Source organism: Moschus berezovskii, chromosome 3 (assembly GCF_049115385.1).
Source record: "Moschus berezovskii isolate FMDL1 chromosome 3, NW_MosBer_1.0, whole genome shotgun sequence".
NCBI lineage: Eukaryota > Metazoa > Chordata > Mammalia > Artiodactyla > Moschidae > Moschus > Moschus berezovskii.
The window spans coordinates 37,659,806-37,679,780 of NC_142462.1; the positions used below are offsets into that span (position 1 = coordinate 37,659,806).

Genomic DNA, 19,975 nt, shown 5'->3' on the forward strand with positions numbered 1-19,975 from the left:
AGATGTATGGGTGTCACTAACAAAATCACGAAGAACATAGTTCTCATTTTAAAGATGCAGAGAGATACAATCCTAAAACTTTGCCTTAGCTAAAGACTACTATGTCTCTAGATAAACTTCACCCAAAAGTAAAATTTATATTAAAATTTGCATTTCCTTAGGTAATTTTTTAGACATATTGTAAGACTGCATATACAGCATCATTATATTATGCTTTTTTAAAAGAAAATAAAAAGTATACCAAATTACTAAAAGTGTTTTGTAGAATTATTTTTTAAATTCTGCATATATGAAAATTATGAAGCAAACTACTGACCATATATAGGAAAACTGAATACACATAAAGATTTCACCTTGTTCCATGAATTTATAAAGTGATTCAGAACTCCATGGGTGTTTTAATACCTAGACCCCTTTCATTCCTCCCCTGATATCTCCAAACTGCAACAACTAGGCTGAAAGCTGCCTGCCTAACACGAGTAACTGTTTTGTGGGCTTCACGACACCCCTATTTACATGTTGCTCCCTTTTGCTGGGAACAGGCCTTTTTGTCTCTAAACCACTGTACATTTGCAACATAATTTGATCAACAGTAACTGGTGTGAGTCCAGGGCACCATGGAAGGTCCTGGGAGTCTCTTCCCAAACCAGAGCTAATCAGGCAGTGACCGCTGCAAGTCCAGGAAAAGAGGAAGAACCCACAAAACCCAGAGTAGGCTTCCTGACAGAAGCAGCGGCAGCTGTGGGGAGTGCGGCCCCAGGAGCCCAGCGGCGGCGGCCAGGACGCACAGACTAACCATGGCTTTGTTCTCCTTGATGTTCATGGTCCTCTTCAGCAGAGCATCCGAGCTCTCCTGGCCCTCATCCTGGGAGTTGTCCTCAGACTCAGAGGCAGAGTCTTCCCTTTCCTTCTCCTGCCTGCAGCTGGTCTTCCTTCCAAGAATCGCTTTTTTATTGTCCTGTAAACATGACCCAGAAAACAGGGGCTCTGAAGAACTGTCCTTATGAGCTTTTTTTGCCAGTTTCTTGGAGGGGAACTGAAAGGCTACTCGAAGACCAATACTGCTTCTTCTAGGCCTGCTTCTTCGAGGTGTCACCTTTTCTTCATCATCATCTTCTTCCCCACTCATGAAAGATGCTTTACCGTCGTCACTCAAATCTGATTCCACAAGCTAATGAAAATGAGAGAAAGAACAAAGTGTCTATGACAAGCCTTCACAAAGACACACACTTAAAACCACTCTATTTTAGGAAAACAGTGGACACTTGAGTGCTGCTGCTGCTGCTAAGTCGCTTCAGTCCTGTCCAACTCTGTGCAACCCCACAGATGGCAGCCTACCAGGCTCCTCTATCCCTGGGATTCTCTAGGCAAGAATACTGGAGTGGGTTGCCATGTCCTTCTCCAATGCATGAAAGTGAAAAGTGAAAGTGAAGTCTTTCCTTTTCCACTTGAGTGCTTCCCCTTCCTCTTGGTCATTCCCTCTGAACTCTTCAGTTAAATGCGTAAGTAGTTTGTTGATAGACAAAATCAAATAGCAGGCTACTTCACACTGTGGCCCAGACATACACACTGACTGTGTTCTCTTCAGAGCATCAGGCTGGAAGCAAAGTGCTGACCCGTCAAGTGGGCACATCTAGGAGACCAGCAATGTGGGAACAGTCAAAGAACAGGGTGTGCATGACCTAACAGGTGTGTTCAGACAGAATAAGAGTGCTAAGTGAAAACAAAAATATCATTCTGCCCTAAATAGTTGCAAGAGGATTCATGAAAAAGAGAAATAGGAGAGCTGACTTCATTTTAGCGAAGTGACCAAGGAGCAGGCAGATAATCCACCATCGGGAGCAGTGGGGGAACCTTGTCCCCAGGACACGCTGGGTCCTCTTACTAGGGCAGCCCCTCCCCTTTCTGTAACCTGCAGAGCCAGGGGGTGCACTCGGGCAGACAGCTGTGCAGGGCAGGCAGCTGCAGGCGTCCACCCAGTCAGCTTAACAAATTCGCAGTCCCAATTTCAATCTCTACTCAGTGTAGGTCTCCAGTATTGAAACATAACTTGGTTTTACACGGGAAAACACAGTAAGAATGGAAAGCAAGGTGACATCTCAGATGCAAAAGACTCAATGACAGCAGAGATGGGTTTCAATATTAAGACCCAGGTCATGGCCTGAGCATCCTTCCTTGAACACAGGCTGGACAGTGTAGCTTGGGGAACCTCTGTCAGGGGTTCCTGTTGTGAGTACTTGAGAAAAGCACCAGGGGGAGGCCCGGGATTCAGCACGTGACTCTGCTTCCTCCTCAGTGCCCAACCCCACTCCACATTCCAGCTGAACTCAAGTTAAAGGATAAGGTCACAGGAGGGGGAAAAAGAGATGACATCCAAACCGTGGTGATGCAAACGCACAACAAACCAAGCAGACTTAAGATTACACTGACCTGTTTAACATCCTGCAGTTTCCACACTAGCATCTGTGGAGCTGAGGATGGTGAGCTGGATGAAGACACTGTTGGACAACTTCACACAAGTGTCTCCCCAGCTGGCTTTACTCATTTATCGTAATCGTCACTGAACCCACGTCCACCTCTCTACCAAGGATATGGAGCGGGTTACGACAAAGAAACGAAGCAGGGACAGAGCACACTGAACTCCAGCCAAGACTCAGGCCTGAGGGCCGACGCCACAGCTGTGGAGGGGTCATGTGTGGCCAGCTGACCCCTAGACACCAATGCAGAGTCATATCCTCAAAAGGTGGTCTCATCAAAAAGGTGGTCTCACCACTCCTTACCAGGGGGGAAGGAGGCTGGGCAGGGAGGCAACAGTGCTTGTTTTCTCACTGAATTTTAAAATATGCAGGTGGACCTGTCCTGAGCTATGAATCAACATAAACTGTCACAATTCATTCCCCATATGTATAGATTCTGGAGAGGGGGGAGAGGAAAAATGGACTTTGGGGGTCATTTGCTTTCCCATGCTGGAAACAACTTCTTTGAACACCCAACATTACTCAGCTAAAGACCAGAAGATAAACACGTCACTGAGAGTAGACGATTAAGACTTGGAAGGACCTCAGTGTCTTACTGGCAAGGAACTCCAGACTTGCTGGCCAGAACACACACAACTTCTGTAAAGAAAGCCACGGGGCAGGGGGCTGGGGCCTACAGGCTGGCACCACTCTGTGTTGCTATTCACAGAAAAAAACCACCATCAAGCAAGCAGCCTACCATTAGGGCTTTCAGGCCATACAGCCCCGCCCCGGGAAAAGACAAAGGACAAAACCACCCTATTGATTATAGCATGTTTGACCACTTGCACAGGCTCCACGCAGGAGTGGTTCCCTGGGAACTCCTTAACAGGACAAGCCTTAACCTCCCTCTCCTTGACCCTGATACCACAGAAGGAAGCAGTGTGTTGATTTTCTGAGCTAAATGTATGCTACTTTTCAGTAAGGAGATAACACTCTTATGCCTTAAAAATCCAAAGGCTGTTCTTCAAAACTACCCTGACATTCAAATTCTGGTTGGCAGCAGACTGGCCTGAACATAGGGAATAAAAGGAAGAGATCAGCCAACAAGTCTCTTGATGGCAAAGTGCTGAGGGGTTCCCTTCAGAATCAGGCAGGCCCAGGGTATCTGTATCATAAAAACCACAGTGTGATCCAAATCAAGACTGCAGAGAGAAACGCTCATGTTTGTTCCACAGCCAAATTTCTGCCAAAGTAACTCCAAACCCAAGAACATTACTTACCGCACAACAAGAGATGACTTTCAGGAACTTGTTGCTCTCAGACACACGCTCCTCTTTTCAGAGAGAAGAGGTGCCAAACATCTGAACTAAATTCTCCAGTAAGGACAAAAAGGGACGCCTGAGACACACACCCCCAAACTCCAAAAGTACCTGGGAAAGATAACTAGATTTTTCCCTAAGAGCATAATGGATCGCTGGACCAGGAATTCACTCTGGAATAGCCAATTTTTATATTTTGCTAACTGCAAACACCCTCTTCCAACAACACAAGAGAAGACTCTACAAATGGACATCACCAGATGGTCAACACCGAAATCAGATTGATTCTATTCTTTGCAGCCAAAGATGGAGAAGCTCTATACAGTTAGCAAAAACAAGACCAGGAGCTGACTGTGGCTCAGATCATTAACTCCTTATTGCCAAATTCAGACTTAAATTGAAGAAAGTAAGGAAAACCACTAGACCATTCAGATATGACCTAAATCAAATCCCTTATGATTATACACTGGAAGTGAGAAATAGATTTAAGGGACTAGATCTGATAGACAGAGTGCCTGATGAACTCTGGACGGAGGTTCGTGACATTGTCCAGGAGACAGGGACCAAGAACATCCCCATGGAAAAGAAATGCAAAAAAGCGAAATGGCTGTCTGAGGCCTTACAAATAGCTGTGAAAAGAAGAGAAGCAAAAAGCAAAAGAGAAAAGGAAAGATATAAGCATCTGGATGCAGAGTTCCAAAGAATAGCAAGGAGAGATAAGAAAGCCTTCCTCAAGCAATCAATGCAAAGAAATAGAGGAAAACAACAGAATAGGAAAAACGAGATCTCTTCAAGAAAATTAGAGATATCATGGGAACATCTCATGCAAAGATGGGCTCAATAAAGGACAGAAATGTTATGGACCTAACAGAAGAAGAAGATATTAAGAAGAGGTGGCAAGAATACACAGAACTGTACAAAAAAGATCTTCACAACCAAGGTAATCACGATGCCGAGATCACTCACCTGGAGCCAGACATCTTGGAATGTGAAGTCAAGTGGGCCTTAGAGAGCATCACTACGAAAAAAGCTAGTGGAGGTGATGGAATTCCAGTTGAGCTATTTCAAATCCTGAAAGATGATTCTCTGAAAGTGCTGCACTCAATATGCCAGCAAATTTGGAAAACTCAGCAGTGGCCACAGGACTGGAAAAGGTCAGTTTTCATTCAAATCCCAAAGAAAGGCAATGCCAAAGAATGCTCAAACTACCGCACAATTGCACTCATCTCACACGCTAGTAAAGTCATGCTCAAAATTTTCCAAGCCAGGCTTCAGCAATATGTGAACTGTGAACTTCCAGATGTTCAAGCAGGTTTTAGAAAAGGCAGAGGCACCAGAGATCAAATTGCCAACATCTGCTGGATCATGGAGAAAGCAAGAGAGTTCCAGAAAAACATCTATTTCTGCTTCATTGACTATGCCAAAGTCTTTGACTGTGTGGATCACAAGAAACTGTGGAACATTCTGAAAGAGATGGGAATCCCAGACCACCTGACCTGCCTCTTGAGAAACCTGTATGCAGGTCAGGAAGCAACAGTTAGAACTGGACATGGAACAACAGACTGGTTCCAAACAGGATAAGGAGTACGTCAAGGTTGTATATTGTCACTTTGCTTATTTAACTTATATGCAAAGTACATCATGAGGAACGCTGGGCTGGAAGAAACACAAGCTGGAATCAAGATTGCCGGGAGAAATATCAATAACCTCAGATATGGAGATGACACCACCCTCATGGCAGAAAGTGAAGAGGAACTCAAAAGCCTCTTGATGAAAGTGAAAGAGGAGAGTGAAAAGGTTGGCTTGAAGCTCAACATTCAGAAAACAAAGATCATGGCATCTGGTCCCATCACTTCATGGGAAATAGATGGGGAAACAGTGGAAACAGTGTCAGACTTTATTTTTTTGGGCTCCAAAATCACTGCAGATGCTGATTGCAGCCATGAAATTAAAAGACGCTTACTCCTTGGAAGGAAGGTTATGACCAACCTGGATAGTGTATTAAAAAGCTGAGACATTACTTTGCCAACCAAGGTCAGTCTAGTCAAGGCTATGGTTTTTCCCGTGGTCATGTATGGATGTGAGAGTTGGACTGTGAAGAAAGCTATCACCGAAGAATGGATGCTTTTGAACTGTGGTGCTGAAGAAGACTCTTGTTAGTCCCTTGGACTGCAAGGAGATCCAACCAGTCCATTCTAAAGGAGATCGTTCATTGGAAGGACTGATGCTAAAGCTGAAACTCCAATACTCTGGCCACCACATGCGACGAGTTGACTCACTGGAAAAGACTCTGATACTGGGAGGGACTGGGGGTGGGAGGAGACGGGGATGACAGAGAATGAGATGGCTGGATGGCATCACTGACTCGATGGACATGAGTTTGAGTGAACTCCGGGAGTTTATGATGGACAGGGAGGCTTGGCGTGCTGTGATTCATGGGGTCACAAAGAGCTGGACTCGACTGAGCAACTGAACTGAACTGAACTGGCTTAGAAGATGAACATGTAAGAAAAAGTAAAACCTTTTCATGTGTGAAGAGACTTCTTACAAGTAACAGTACAATTCAGAAACAGGACTAAAAATACTACAACCCACACTCCCTCACGTGGATAATTATTTCCATTACCTCTGGGTTACTATTAACATTGAGATCAGTCTGCGTAAATCCTTCAAAATCTTCCATCTCTGAGTCAGTGTCCTCTATAAAAATTCTTCTGAGTTCTTCTGTGAAGTATTTGGAATGGAAACGCACCTCCTGCTAAATTGAAAACACACATCCGTGTCATGGAAAAAAGGAAAAACAGAGGCCGGGGGCAACGGGAGTGATTGTTTAATGTGTACAGAGTTTCTGTCTGAGATGATGAAAAAATTCCGGAAATAGATCACAGCAGAGGCTGCGCAACACTGTGAAGGTACTCAGCGCCGCTCAAGTGTCTTGCAGGCAGGACACCGGGGACTCACCTGCACTTAAAAATGATTAAACAGTAAATCTTATGTATATTTTAACACAATAAACACACAGACACACACATATATACATATTTTCTGGAGTCTGCAGAACTTTAGACCCACCAACGGAACAATTTCCAAAAATCAGAATGGCCACAGCCTTTGTCCGCTGGTTGACCAATAAGGATGGATAGAATTCAGTTTTTCCCTCCAGCACGGGCCATCAGAAACGTCCACTTTCACACAGAACGGGAAACATACTAGAGAAGATGACAGGAGAAAACCTAGCTTTCCCACACGCTGGCTCTCCTGTCTAACAGGACCCTTTGGGCTCCTCCGAGGGGAGACGGCCCTTCACACAGAGCAGGCTTCCCCGCAGGGACGGGCCGCAGGCTTCCATGCCCCTCCCCGCCCACCGCTGAGGGGGCGCAGGAGCTCCATGACCCACCACACAGGGGACTGACGGAAGAGCTCCGACCCCCCATCCCTGGCAAGCCCTGTCTCTCTCGTGGGAGCGGAGACACGCCACCACCCACAGGCACCAAGGAGCCCCGGCAAAGATGGTCCACGGCTGGCTCAGAAAGAACATGTAACTTTTTCTGTCTTTTAACTCACAGAAGTAAGTGGCAAACTTGAAAGAAAGGAGGGGAAAAGAATGAATTTCGGGACAGAACGGGGACCCACAAACCAGCCTCCTCCAAGCCGGCAGCCAAGCCTGGAGCCTGTGTCCCCAAACGCCATGAGCGTCCCTCCCTCCATACCCAATATAGCACTGACCCCTCGTCACACCACTCTCGGCTAGAGTCTCTCCCCCCGCCGCCTTCTCCCTGACTTTAATTACATACTTCTTCGAGCTCAGATAATCTCTGGAGAAAAATATATATAATAGATGAGTGGAAAAAACTTCCAGGGGGACAGAGAAAGAAATGCCTATATCCAGCATTTTTTTTAGGCTTAAAAATGTCTCCTATGAATTATTATGGATAATTGGAGTAAGTGTGCTGAGCTAAATTATTTTGTTCCTTTGTTGATAGCTGTGGTGCAGCTGCTTTTAAAAAAATAAAAAATCACCACAAAAGAGAAGTTTCTTTAAAGTGAAATTCAAATTGTTTCGGGGAGACCAGCGTCAGAACTCGCTGCACGGACTGTGTGCAAGCTCACGTGGCTTCTCTCTGGGGGTTAGAATGGATGGGATCGGGAGCCCATGCGGTGGGGGCAGGGAAGCACAGGCCAGGGTTTATCATGAAGAAGAACGGTGCTTGCGGTGGGCTCCCAAGGAAACCCACCACCTCCGAGGGCAGGAAACACCTGGCCCAAGAGCCCCGGGCTGCTGCACAGGCTCCTGTGGTCTACAGGGCCCTGTGCACATCCACGGCCTACCAAACGTCCCTGCCGGGCCCAAGCAGGTCACGCCTGGGGACAGCAGTTCCCACCCACAGTCCTCTGGCTCCTTCTGTGCTATGAGCTGGTCTCACAGGCAGCGGTCAGCCAGGGCGAGGTCAGGACTTTGGTGGCCAGTTCTGATGGAGAAAACCAGCTCGGCCACAGTCCTAAACCAAGGCTCCTGCTTTCACAGGGTGTGAAAACTGTCTTCAGCGAGGGTCTGTACGAAGCAAACATCCACTCCACACAGCCTCCTACGTTGCTGGTTACAACCTTTACACAGCTCTCTGCTCTCTGAAAACTGGCTGTTATCTCTTAAAATCAGTACCAGGTGATATGTTATAGGCCTGGCTGACCTATGTCTACCACGATCAAAACGTAAGCAAATGACAGATCAGAAGAGGAGCTAACAGAATGGTGATGTTTTCCTCTTCTGAAACTCATGGAACATGAACAGACTGAAAAGTGATGGCAGCTGAGCCAGTCAGACATGGAGCATGGAGACCAGGATCCTTTGTCCATGGGAGCTCCATGCAGGAAACCAGAGGAAAAGGATCTGATCTGGGAAGCTGGAAAGACGGTTCAAATGTGAGCCTCTTCCAACAAGCTCCCTCCACTTGGTAAGGGAGCTGGACAAATCCCCAGGTCACCATGGCGAGCATCAGAGTTGTAAGGGAGACACAGCACCATGGTGCAGAGAAAGTAAAAAAATCCACTGAGACTTCACAGAGGCAGCAGCGTCTGACCTGGATCTGAACGGGGATGGAGGCTAGAAAAGTGCTGGGAGCGCAGAGGCAGGAGGGGGAGTCTGGGGAGTGCATTGGGGGTAGGATCGTGCGTGCGGAGGGGCGCCTACCGTAGCTGAGCCTGCGGGTGAGAGACGGGGAAGCCTCGGGGCTGAGAAGTGGGGCTCTGAGACAGGAGACATCCCAGCCCAGTCACTTCCCAGATGTGGGGACTTGTCCATCTCTCACCTCCCACGCTTCAGCTTGATCACCTGTGAAACTGGAACCGTACCTGCAGGTTCCCCGGGAGGCTCATGAATTCAGTGTACTTGACATGGAAAGCGTGTCGTCCTGGGCCACAGAGACACAAGCAGAGGCTGGGCTTGGGAACGGGGGCCCTGGGGCAGGCGTGACGGCAGCAGGAGCAGCCGCTCTGTGCCGTGATGCCCGCTGCCCACCACCCTCACGCTCGCACAGTCCACGTGTCCGCCGCTGCCCGGGGGTCGGGGGGACCCAGTAGGCCGCCCTCACTGCCTGAGCATACTCAACGGAGGGACTGGTGAGTTCTGAGTACCGGAGTGTGGCGACCAGAGCCCAGCTGAAGGACCACGAGGACAAGAACAGCTGAAGGGAGGCGAGCAGGGAAGGGATGGAAGTGAGGAAGGTGGAAGAAGATTCAACTCCTTGATGAGATGGGCAAGCAGCGGGAGGGGTCAAGAGCTCCAAAGACAGAGATAAAAGATAAAAAAAAAAAAGATAAAAGCGCCAGAGACAGACAACCAGGGCAGCAGGAAATGGTAAATTTCCTATTTCCCTTGAACAATGAAGATGGGTCCAAGTGGCTATCAGAAGTACATTGGGGGCTGGAGAGAAAAGCCACACCACGAACAACGGGAGGCAACGGCTGAGACCAGGCCTAAGTGGAAGGGCTGAAGACGAAAACTGTGGAGAAGATCCATGTGCGGGACAGGAAGTGGAAGGGAGGCCAACCAAGAACAGAAGGTGCGGGAGAGAGAGACCAAGGGCAGTGGAAGCCGGCGGCTGAGGGGGGTCACACGCTGCAGAGCCATCGAGTGAGGTGCGGACCCCACCTCATGACACAGGCACTTCACTTACGTAATTAACTGCCTCCCTCCACTACTGCCCAGTAGAAGCTGGGCGGATTTAACTCACTGCCTATGAGGAGAGGCCATGGTCAAGGGAGAATGAGGAATTCTGAGTGCCATTATGAACTCAGAAGAAAATGCCGCAGAAGGCTGCATACTCTGGCCACACTCTTACTAAATCACAACATAAACCTTCAGGAACCTACCTCTCTGAGAACTGTAACCTGTGTCAACCACAGATCAAAGGAATGAATGAAAGAATCGTGCTTTTGCCAGCAATTCCATGAGTGAGGTGCAGATGGAGCCACATCGCAGGGGCACAGAGGCGCATGGTCACCACACACTCCAACGGGACCCGCCTGCCCCCTCCAGCTGGGTGGGAGCACTCCCAATACAGCCTCACCACAGGTTGTGGCCCCAAGCGGGCAAAGAAAGCAGATCTGATCGTGTGAGGTTCTTCAATGGGGAAAATAATCTTGTACACAGAAAGGACTGAAACAGCAAAACTGAGCAAGGTACCCTCACCAGATTCTTGAAACATGAAGGCTGCTGCTGCTGCTGCTGCTAAGTCACTTCAGTCGTGTCCGACTCTGTGTGACCCCATAGACGGCAGCCCACCAGGCTCCCCCGTCCCTGGGATTCTCCAGGCAAGAACACTAGAGTGGGTTGCCATTTCCTTCTCCAATGTGTGAAAGTGAAAAGTGAAAGTGAAATCGCTCAGTCATGTCCGACTCGTAGCGACCCCATGGACTGCAGCCTACCAGGCTCCTCCGTCCATGGGACTTTCCAGGCAAGAATACTGGAGTGGCTTGCCAGTGCCTTCTCCGAACATGAAGGCACTAATGGTAAAATAAGATGCTCAACAATTAACTGATACCACCAATTTCAGACCATGGTCATATTAAAAAAATATCCAAACTAAGATCCAGGCTTCCAGACAAATACATGCCTTGGAAGGAGGCACTCATACCTGCTTCCCTGACTCCAGTGAGTCAAAACTATCACAGCTCTCCTCGGATGAGAGGGTTTCCATGGGAACATCATCTCGGAAACCAATGAACTCTTCATCATCACTGGGGGCGTTAAAGATGTCAGCCACTTCTTTAGGGATCTGTTTTGAATTGGAAAAAAAGGAGAACAAAATCAGGGACTGTTATAATCACTTAGGGAAATTCTCTACAGGAGCAGGAATTACCATCCCATGACTTTATCAGTCTGCCATGGCTGCTCGTAAGACCCCAATAACTGTGAGCTAAATGTGCCTCAACGGACACCTCATGGCAACCAGGGAAGGGGTAGAAAAGAAGAAGAGTTTTTCTCTTCAAATTCTAGAGATATATCCTATCTTACAAGGAATGTCAAGGCCATATGTATTTAGATAAAAGGCATTTTTCTAATGTCATCCATGTAAAAAAATAATATTCCTTATCACTAAGCTCCTTTTTTCTTAGTTTCCACCTACAGTTCTTTATTTTTTCTTTTCTTTGTCATATGAAAGTTCATATAATGAAATAAAGATTTCTTTTCTATATTCTGAATCAATTTAAGTAGTTTAGAATTACTTCTATTAAACACTATTACAGGCAATTATCCCCAGAGAGAATGTTGTCAGCACATTTAATCTCACAAACATGTATTTGATGAGAGTCCATTTTTATATGTTGACTACCTGTTTGTTCTCAACTATGTTGAAAAAGTTCAAACCCACAGAAAGGTGAATAGTACAAACATTTGTATATGCTTCACCTGGAACCCCCACTTGCTTTATTTCTCTTTCAACAAATATTAGCTTAAACCTTAGGCATCTGCTGATATTTGAATGTTTCCAACCTAGGAAAACAGTGATTTAATATGAGGCAACCTAATCCACACGTTTCAAGTAATTTGCAGACACCATACAATTCACCCTAAAATACTTCAGTACACATCTCCCAAGAATAAGGACATTCTCCTACAGAATCACACAACCATAATCATACCCCAAATGATACCTATTCAATAACATCATTTATTATTTTCAGTTATGTCTTTCATAACTTTTTACGGGCAAAAGGGATCCACTCAAGCAAGGATCACTCGTTGCATTTGATGGTATTCTTATGACACTATTTTTTGTTGCTTTTCGTAACACGTTTTTTAGACAACCCAAGAAAATTGCCTTGTAGAATAACACACATTCTGAGCTTATCTGATTGTATTCTGATAGATTCAAGTTAAATATTACTAGCAACAATTCTATACAGAGGACATGTGTTTCTTAATGCCTTGTATTAAGAAGTGCAAAACGTCAGGCTGCGACTGCTACTGCTGCTAAGTCACTTCAGTCGTGTCCGACTCTGTGTGACTCCATAGACAGAAGCCCACCAGGCTCCCCTGTCCCTGGGATTCTCCAGGCAAGAACACTGGAGTGGGTTGCCATTTCCTTCTCCAATGTGTGAAAGTGGAAAGTGAAAAGTGAAAGTGAAGTCGCTCAGTCGTGTCCGACCCTTAGTGACCCCATGGACTGCAGCCTACCAGGCTCCTCCATCCATGGGATTTTCTAGGCAAGAGTACTGGAGTGGCTTGCCATTGCCTTCTCCAAACGTCAGGCTATCCCCTATTAATTAGCAGTATCTTTAATTATAAAACTGTCAAATATATTCCTAAGTATATGGAATAGTGTCATGAATACACATGTGAACACCCTAGCAATGATTCATCGACAGCTAGTCTTGTTCCATCTGTATCCAGACCCAACTGCCCTCCTTCCAAATTATTTTAAAACTGTAAACATACTGTAACTTCACCCAGTGTTACCAGCAAATATACAGTCTGTGTCCAGAATCATTATTAACTTATTTTTTTCTACTCCCAAATGTACTCGTGTCAGGATCCAAATAAGGTCCATACACTGGTCAATGCGTCTCACGTCCTTCTTCATGTCTCCTTCGTGTTGTGTTCTCACAACTGATCTTTGAAGAGACTGGTTCATCTGACTGCAGAGTTTGGCTGAGTCTAGAGGTTTTTGGTTTTCTAGTTTTCGCAGCCCCAGGATGGTATTTTAACAGACTCTTCGGTCCCTTTGGATTTCCTATAATTTGGTGGTTAGAACTAGAGGCTCAGTCAGACTCAAGACTGCTTCTTTTGGGCCAGACTACTTTGTGGGCAGTGCTGTGTTCTGCAGGTAGCCCATGACACCTGGTTTTGTCTTTAGTGCTGATGCTGTTTGATCATCATGTTAAAGTGGGGTCTGCCGGATTTCTTCTTAGCAAAAGTGTTTTGATAGCCCGTGGTACTTAATAAGTAAAACCAGGGTGACACTGACGTTCTGTGACTGTCCATTCTCCCTGAGAGCGGTTTCCATATCAGCTGTTAACTTTCACCTGAATCAATTACCACTTCAGGGGTTACAAGTGATTTTCAAATATTGATACTATTCCTCTTTCATATATTAGGTGGCATTCTCCTGCAATGTAATATTCTCTCTCTTCCAGTCTGTCCCTCTCTCCCTCCCTCCCAGGTAGTTTCGTGGACTTTTTTAAAGTCAGCGTGTTATTATTACTCATTACTGTTTCATCATTCTTTCTCATGCTCAAATTGTCCCAAACTCAGCCATCAGCAGCTCCTTCAAGCCAAACTCTATGTCATGCTGACACAACCCTAATAGTCTCTGAGCACCTCCTTGCTTTCTGATCCAACAAGCACGCCAAGCTAGCCTTGTACTTGCCTCAGACTGTGAATCAGCCACTCTCCAAGGAGCCCGGGCATTTGGAAATTAAGCTCTGAGGCCTAGGTGTGCTCTTTGCAAGTAGAGTATCATTGCTTTGACTGGACGGAGCAAGGTGGTAGTGGTTTAGTCGTTCAGTAGTGTCTGACTCTTTTTGACTATATGTCCACCAGGCTCCTCTATCCATGGGATTTCCCAGGCAAGAATACTGGAGTGGGCTGCCATTTCCTTCTCCAGGGGAATCTTCCCCACCCAGAGATCGAAGCCAGGTCTCCTGTGTTGCAAGTAGATTATTTACCAACTGAGCCATCAGGGAAGGCAGGACAGAGCAAAGGTGTCGAGTTCAGTGTGACATCTTGAATTCATACCCAGCATGACAGGATTCTTGCTCATTTCCCTCAGCCCAGTAGTATCTCCCTCCCCACAATGAAAACCCTAATTCCTGGTACTTCTTATAGACCTACCCACTTGCTCTATCCACAGTACACACAAAACAGTTTCAGACATCCCACCAATACAGCTACCAACACCACTGACAACAGCAATCAATCAAGCTCAAGACTTCTTTGGAACTCTTGCTGTACTCAGGGCAGTCCTGCTAGGTCCCAGGTCTCTTCCCTGAGATAACCAGACCACGGTTGTACTTGGGCATGAAAGATACTTTCTGTGTACCTCACATGCCATTAGGCATTACATAAGAGAGATGCCCTCAGGGTCGAGCTTTTAATAAAATAATTTTTACTGCTACAGGAAGACATGCTTACTGGTGGCATGGAGATGAAGAAATAGATGGCCATTAACTAGTACAGTCTGAAGCCACTGCCTTCATTCACGCTAAGGACAGGCAGTTTTCCCTGCCTTCACTTTTGCACCATCGGTGCAAATATTGACATGGCAAAAAAAGGCAAAAAGGGTCTTAATATTATGACAATAACTTTGTCCTCATGGAACCCTGAAAGGGTTTCAGGGTTTCCCCACACCTCCCTTTCAATAACAGCTGCACTAGCATACAGAGATGTGTATTCAAAAGTTTCCTGAATTCTTTGGATCCTTTTTTTCTGTGCATTGAATTAATTTAACAGTCAGGTTCATTTGAGAGATCACTAATCCCTAACTGCTCATTTTTATCATGATTTTAATGCTTCCTGTGTAACAATGATTAGATAGCCAATGGTTCAACCAAAAGAAGTTTAACACTTGGCTTCCAGAGAACACAAATCCAGACTCTGAATACAAGATTAATAATGTCAGACGGTTAATTACCAACCATCTAATGAAATCACTTCAAGAGACAAACAGGCAGACACTTACGGAATTAGAGTTCCACTAACAATAGGAAAAAATACTGTTAACATTTATGCTGCTGCTGCTGCTAAGTCACTTCAGTCGTGTCCGACTCTGTGTGACCCCATAGACGCGCTCCTAAAAAAAAAAAGAGCCTAAATCTGAGACGGTTCTTGGAAGAAAAATTAAAACTCTTCCTCCTTTAAGAAGGTGAATTTAACAGTGTTTGGCTCCTCTGTCTTTTCAAAGACACATTTTATTGTTGTTTAGTCATCAGAACCAATACAACCAAGAAAATACTCTTACCAGAGAAACACAGATGATACTTATGGAAGTATGTTAGACTTTACATAACAGCCATTGAGTTCAGTCCCTTAAGTGGCACTTTTTGACTTATCATTCTATGAATCAAAAAATCCCGCTGGCCCAGAGGCCTGCTTTGACATAAAGAGTTAAAGAAGAAGGAGCACCCAATGGAATGGCTTACTAGAGGCACGTATAAGGAGCGGAGATGCTGCTGATATAAACAAATTGCTTCCACGGTCAGTTAGCCCTGGGGCCACCATCACAGCCGCCACTGTGGTGAGCTGTATCTGCCCTGCTCCTCCTCCTGCATCTGCTCCAGGGGTGCCCAGAGCAAGGCTGTGACTACCCATCAGGGACAGAAGCAAAGAACGTACTTTCTAAAAAGCAAAGAGCACTACACACTCTTGGGGCATGCAGGGCTCTTTGTTTCTTGCTGCCCAACTTCAAAAGGCATTAAGAGAAGCATTTCAGACAGTCATAAGCCCCGGGATTTAACAAAAGTCTGAAAAATATCCAAGTGTCTTCAGTGCAACAAACTAACAGATGCAAACAAGACAGCAAGGATCACATGCGAGGGACCCAAAGGAGCTGACGAAGGAGGACTCTCAGGGACATGCTTCTAATGTGAGACCAGCTACACAGGTCAACACTGTAGGCCCCAGGATTTGTCATTTCCCCGTTCCACTCAGCAGTGATCCACTCAACAGCTATTAGGTAGCCTGGACAGGGCACACAGACTTTTCCCCAAAGCTTATGTTCCACCTGATTACAATGCCAATCAAAAGACACATCAAAACAAACCAAAAATATGAGCAAAAAACTGAAAACATTAAATATTCCCAACTAGTGCATTTACTTACAGTAGCTGACCTTGCGTAATATTAGGATAAATGCAGCCTAACTAACCAGAAAGGAATCAGAATTCTCTTCGAAAGTGAAAAGACTTAATATTCACAGCTATGTGACCTGGAATAGGTTGCGTGACTTTTCTGAGCCTCAGAAGTCTCGACTGTAAAGAAAAACAAAAGGTGCTATTTACTGCGTATTTATGGTTCAGATGGTAGAAAATCCACCCACCAATGCAGAAGGCCTAGGTTCCATCCCTGGGCTGGAAAGATCCCCTGGAGAAGGGAATGGCAGCCCACTCCAGTATTCCTGCTTGGAGAATTCCGATGGATAGAGGACCCTGGAGGGCTACAGTTCATGGTGTGGCAGAGAGTCAGACATGACTGAGCGACTAAGCAACAAAATTTTTTTAAAAACAGCCATTTTTTCCTTTACTTTCATATACATTGTATGTATCTGTTCACTCTGTCCTTGTTGGGATAACAATGTATCATCAAAGGTCAATTGGGGGCCCCTAGATTCAATTCTGTGACTGGAACAAAGACGCTAGAATGGAGTTAGCACCTGACACAGGCCTGGCCTAGAGCAGATTATCAATAAATCCTGCAAGCATCTGATCTTGTAGGCATTTCCCCAGGGAACGTGTGTTACCTAGGAAAGGTGCAGGGGGTCAAAGGAGGCAAGCTGTCACCTTTTATCCAAGAGGAATTAAGAGACTTTCTCCCAGAATTTCTGAGCACCTACACACAAAGTAGTCACATCCACTGCACCGCTTCAGAAATGACTGCAGACTTCACTTACTTGCCCTGCAAACTACCTTGGGGCTCGTCTCTGGGAACAAAGAACTCAAACTCAACAGGTTTTGGAACCAAGCAGGCAGGAATGACTGCAGCAGCTCAGGGAAAGGCTGCGTGGTACAGTGCTGACTCAAGTCCAGCAAGGATGGTCACTCCCGCACCCCAGCAGAGCAAAGCCACCAAGTCTTGGGGCTCCAGTATGCTCAACCTTCAACCTCCCCAGAGAATTGAGTAATCTTTAGTCTTGGTGAGAAATCTCTCAGTTATAAAATGTCAGCTTCTAATTCTAAGGACCAAAGATTTACAGGCTAGATCTAAACTCATTCAGGGAAGGCACATGGCAGAACTTACGGTGCTTTGTGGAACACCAAGGACATTTTAAAAGTCAAAATTTCCAATGTTACTGACAATATCTCTAACTAGAGCCTGGCAGTGGAAGTACTGGACAACAAAGTGTTAAGAAAATTAAAAGAAAAACTTTAAAAATAGCCCTTCCTGGGACTTCCTTGGTGGTCCAATGGTTAAGAGTCCACCTACTAAGGTCGGAAACACAGGTTTCGGCTCTGGTCCGGGAGGATCCCACACGTCGAGGAGTGACTGAGCCTGTACACCCTAGAGTCACGCTCCACAACAAGAGAAGCCACTGCAAGGAGAAGCCCGCTCACCATGACCAGAGAGAAGTCCCTGCTCATCACAACGGAGAAAGCCTGTGTGCAACAGCGAAGACCCAGTGCAGCCAAAAATTAATGCAAAAATACTGTAGAGAAAATGACCCTGTCCTTGTTCACAGCAGTACTATTCTCAAAAGCTGCAAAGCAGAGGCAATCCCAGTGTCCATCAACAGATGAATGGATAAACAAGATGTCACAAACACACACAGTGGAATATTATAAATTCCTATAAATACTGAATCATTGCACTGTGCCCCTTGAAAGTAACACTGTTATAAGTCAGTTAAGCCTCAGTAAAATTAAAAAAAAAAAAAAACACACAACAAAAAAGGACACCAGAGGCCTGGTATTCTGCATTTCTAACAAGCTCCCATGCTCTGGTCTGCAGTACATGCTTTGAGTATAAAAGGTCCAGTTCATTTTCTGTTCCTGTCTTAAGGGATATGACTTTTCCTGTTTCACAACAGCTACTCTTGTATGAATCTTAACCTCCTTCCTACAGGCAGGTGATTCTCATGGCACACTCTGGATCTCGCTGGCATCTGCCTTTCTCACCCGGCCCCATTCCAGCAGCACGAATAGAGTTGTGCATACTCAGAGGTCCTTAATAAATATGAGTAACTGATAAGCAGCATCAACAAATTCATAGAAATAAAGAAATTTTAAAATCAGGTAAAATTTTCTAAATCAAGACTTTTCTGTATATCAAGGATATTTAAATTTATTCCTTCTGGATTAAAACAAAACAAACCACCACCCAGTCAAGAGGAACATATTTATCATCTATTAGTTTTTGAAGGAAAAGTAACTGAGATTCTCTTTAAAGCCAATTTATTGGACAGCTGACTTTTATGAAGCTTCAGGAACTGTTTCTTTTTCTAGGAACACTAGTGTGTATTTCACCTGGAAACAAGATTCATTTTAAGCCCTAAGGAGCAGTACAAAAGAAATTTGTGTGTGCTATTACAGTCTCCTTATTCTGAAAAACTGTTCTGAAAGTAATTTTGATAGCAAGGACAGCAGAATTTGCAGGGTCTACTATCTTGCATCTGTGTAAGCAATCCTTCAACCCTCCACAAAGGGTGCTGTTTCATATCATTTTCTCCATAAACAATGCCATTTCCTTAAATCTCTTATAATTAAATCAGTTTGTTCATAAGAAATATACATGCCATGCACTATTTACACGACTCAAAGTGGATCACACCTAAATATAACACCTAAAACAGTAACACTTCTATTGTTTCACAAAGGAGAAAATCTTTGTGACCTTGGGTTCTTAGATAACGCACCAAACATAATACAGTTTTTTTAAATGTTAAAAACTAGACAGTTAAAATTAAGAACGTCTAATTTATATGCAGAGTACATCACGAGAAACGCTGGGCTGGAAGAAGCACAAGCTGGAATCAAGATTGCCGGGAGAAATATCAATAACCTCAGATATGCAGATGATACCACCCTTATGGCAGAAAGTGAAGAGGATATAAAAAGCCTCTTGATGAAAGTGAAAGAGGAGAGTGAAAAAGTTGGCTTGAAGCTCAACATTCAGAAAACGAAGATCATGGTGTCCAGTCCCACCACTTCATGGCAAATAGATGGGGAAACAGTGGAAACAGTGGCTGGCTTTATTTTTTTGGTCTCCAAAATCACTGCAGATGGTGACTGCAGCCATAAAATTAAAAGACGCTTACTCCTTGGAAGGAAAGTTATGACCAACCTAGATAGCATACTAAAAAGCAGAGACATTACTTTGCCAACAAAGGTCCATCTAGTCAAGTCTATGGTTTTCCCAGTAGTCATGTATGGATGTGAGAGTTGGACTGTGAAGAAAGCTGAGTGCTAAAAAATTGATGTATTTGAACTGTGGTGTTGGAGAAGACTCTTGAGAGTCCCTTGGACTGCAAGGAGATCCAACCAGTCCATCCTAAAGGAGATCAGTCCTTGGTGTTCATTGGAAGGACTGATGCTGAAGCTGAAACTCCAATACTTTGGCCACCTCATGCGAACGGTTGACTCACTGGAAAAGACCCTGATGCTGGGAGGGGTTGGGGGCAGGAGGAGAAGGGGCTGACAGACAATGAGATGGCTGGATGGCATCACCGACTTGATGGACATGAGTTTGGGTAAACTCCGGGAGTTGGTGATGGACAGGGAGGCCTGGCGTGCTGCGATTCATGGGGTCGCAAAGAGTCATACACGACTGAGCGACTAAACTGAACTCTTCAATAAACACTCTGAAGGGAATAAAAAGCCAACAGGAGAAAATACCTGCAAATCATTCATCTGATAAAGGACCTATACTCAGAATATATATAGAACTCTCAAGAACTTAACAATATAAACAAATAACCCAATTTAAAAACACACAAAAGAGTTGAGCAGACATTTCACCAAAGATAAATGGATGGCAGACAAGCATGA

The 19,975-nt window shown here is 45.1% G+C and overlaps 1 protein-coding gene across 3 annotated transcripts in view; it reads right to left on the reverse strand.

Moving 5' to 3' along the window:
* Positions 1-19,975, reverse strand: part of CDCA7L (cell division cycle associated 7 like) — a 52,175-nt gene that overhangs the window by 5,279 nt on the left and 26,921 nt on the right. The window contains exons 2-4 of one of the 3 annotated variants that reach the window (XM_088833655.1): positions 10,912-11,052; positions 6,405-6,533; positions 797-1,171 (exon numbers count right to left, since the gene is read on the reverse strand). In XM_088833655.1, the coding sequence (XP_088689781.1) occupies positions 797-1,171; positions 6,405-6,533; positions 10,912-11,052 (645 nt within the window). Of the gene's footprint in view, positions 1-796; positions 1,172-6,404; positions 6,537-10,911; positions 11,053-19,975 lie in introns of all 3 variants that reach the window. The other 2 variants (XM_055420563.2, XM_055420564.2) reach the window with 2 other exon arrangements.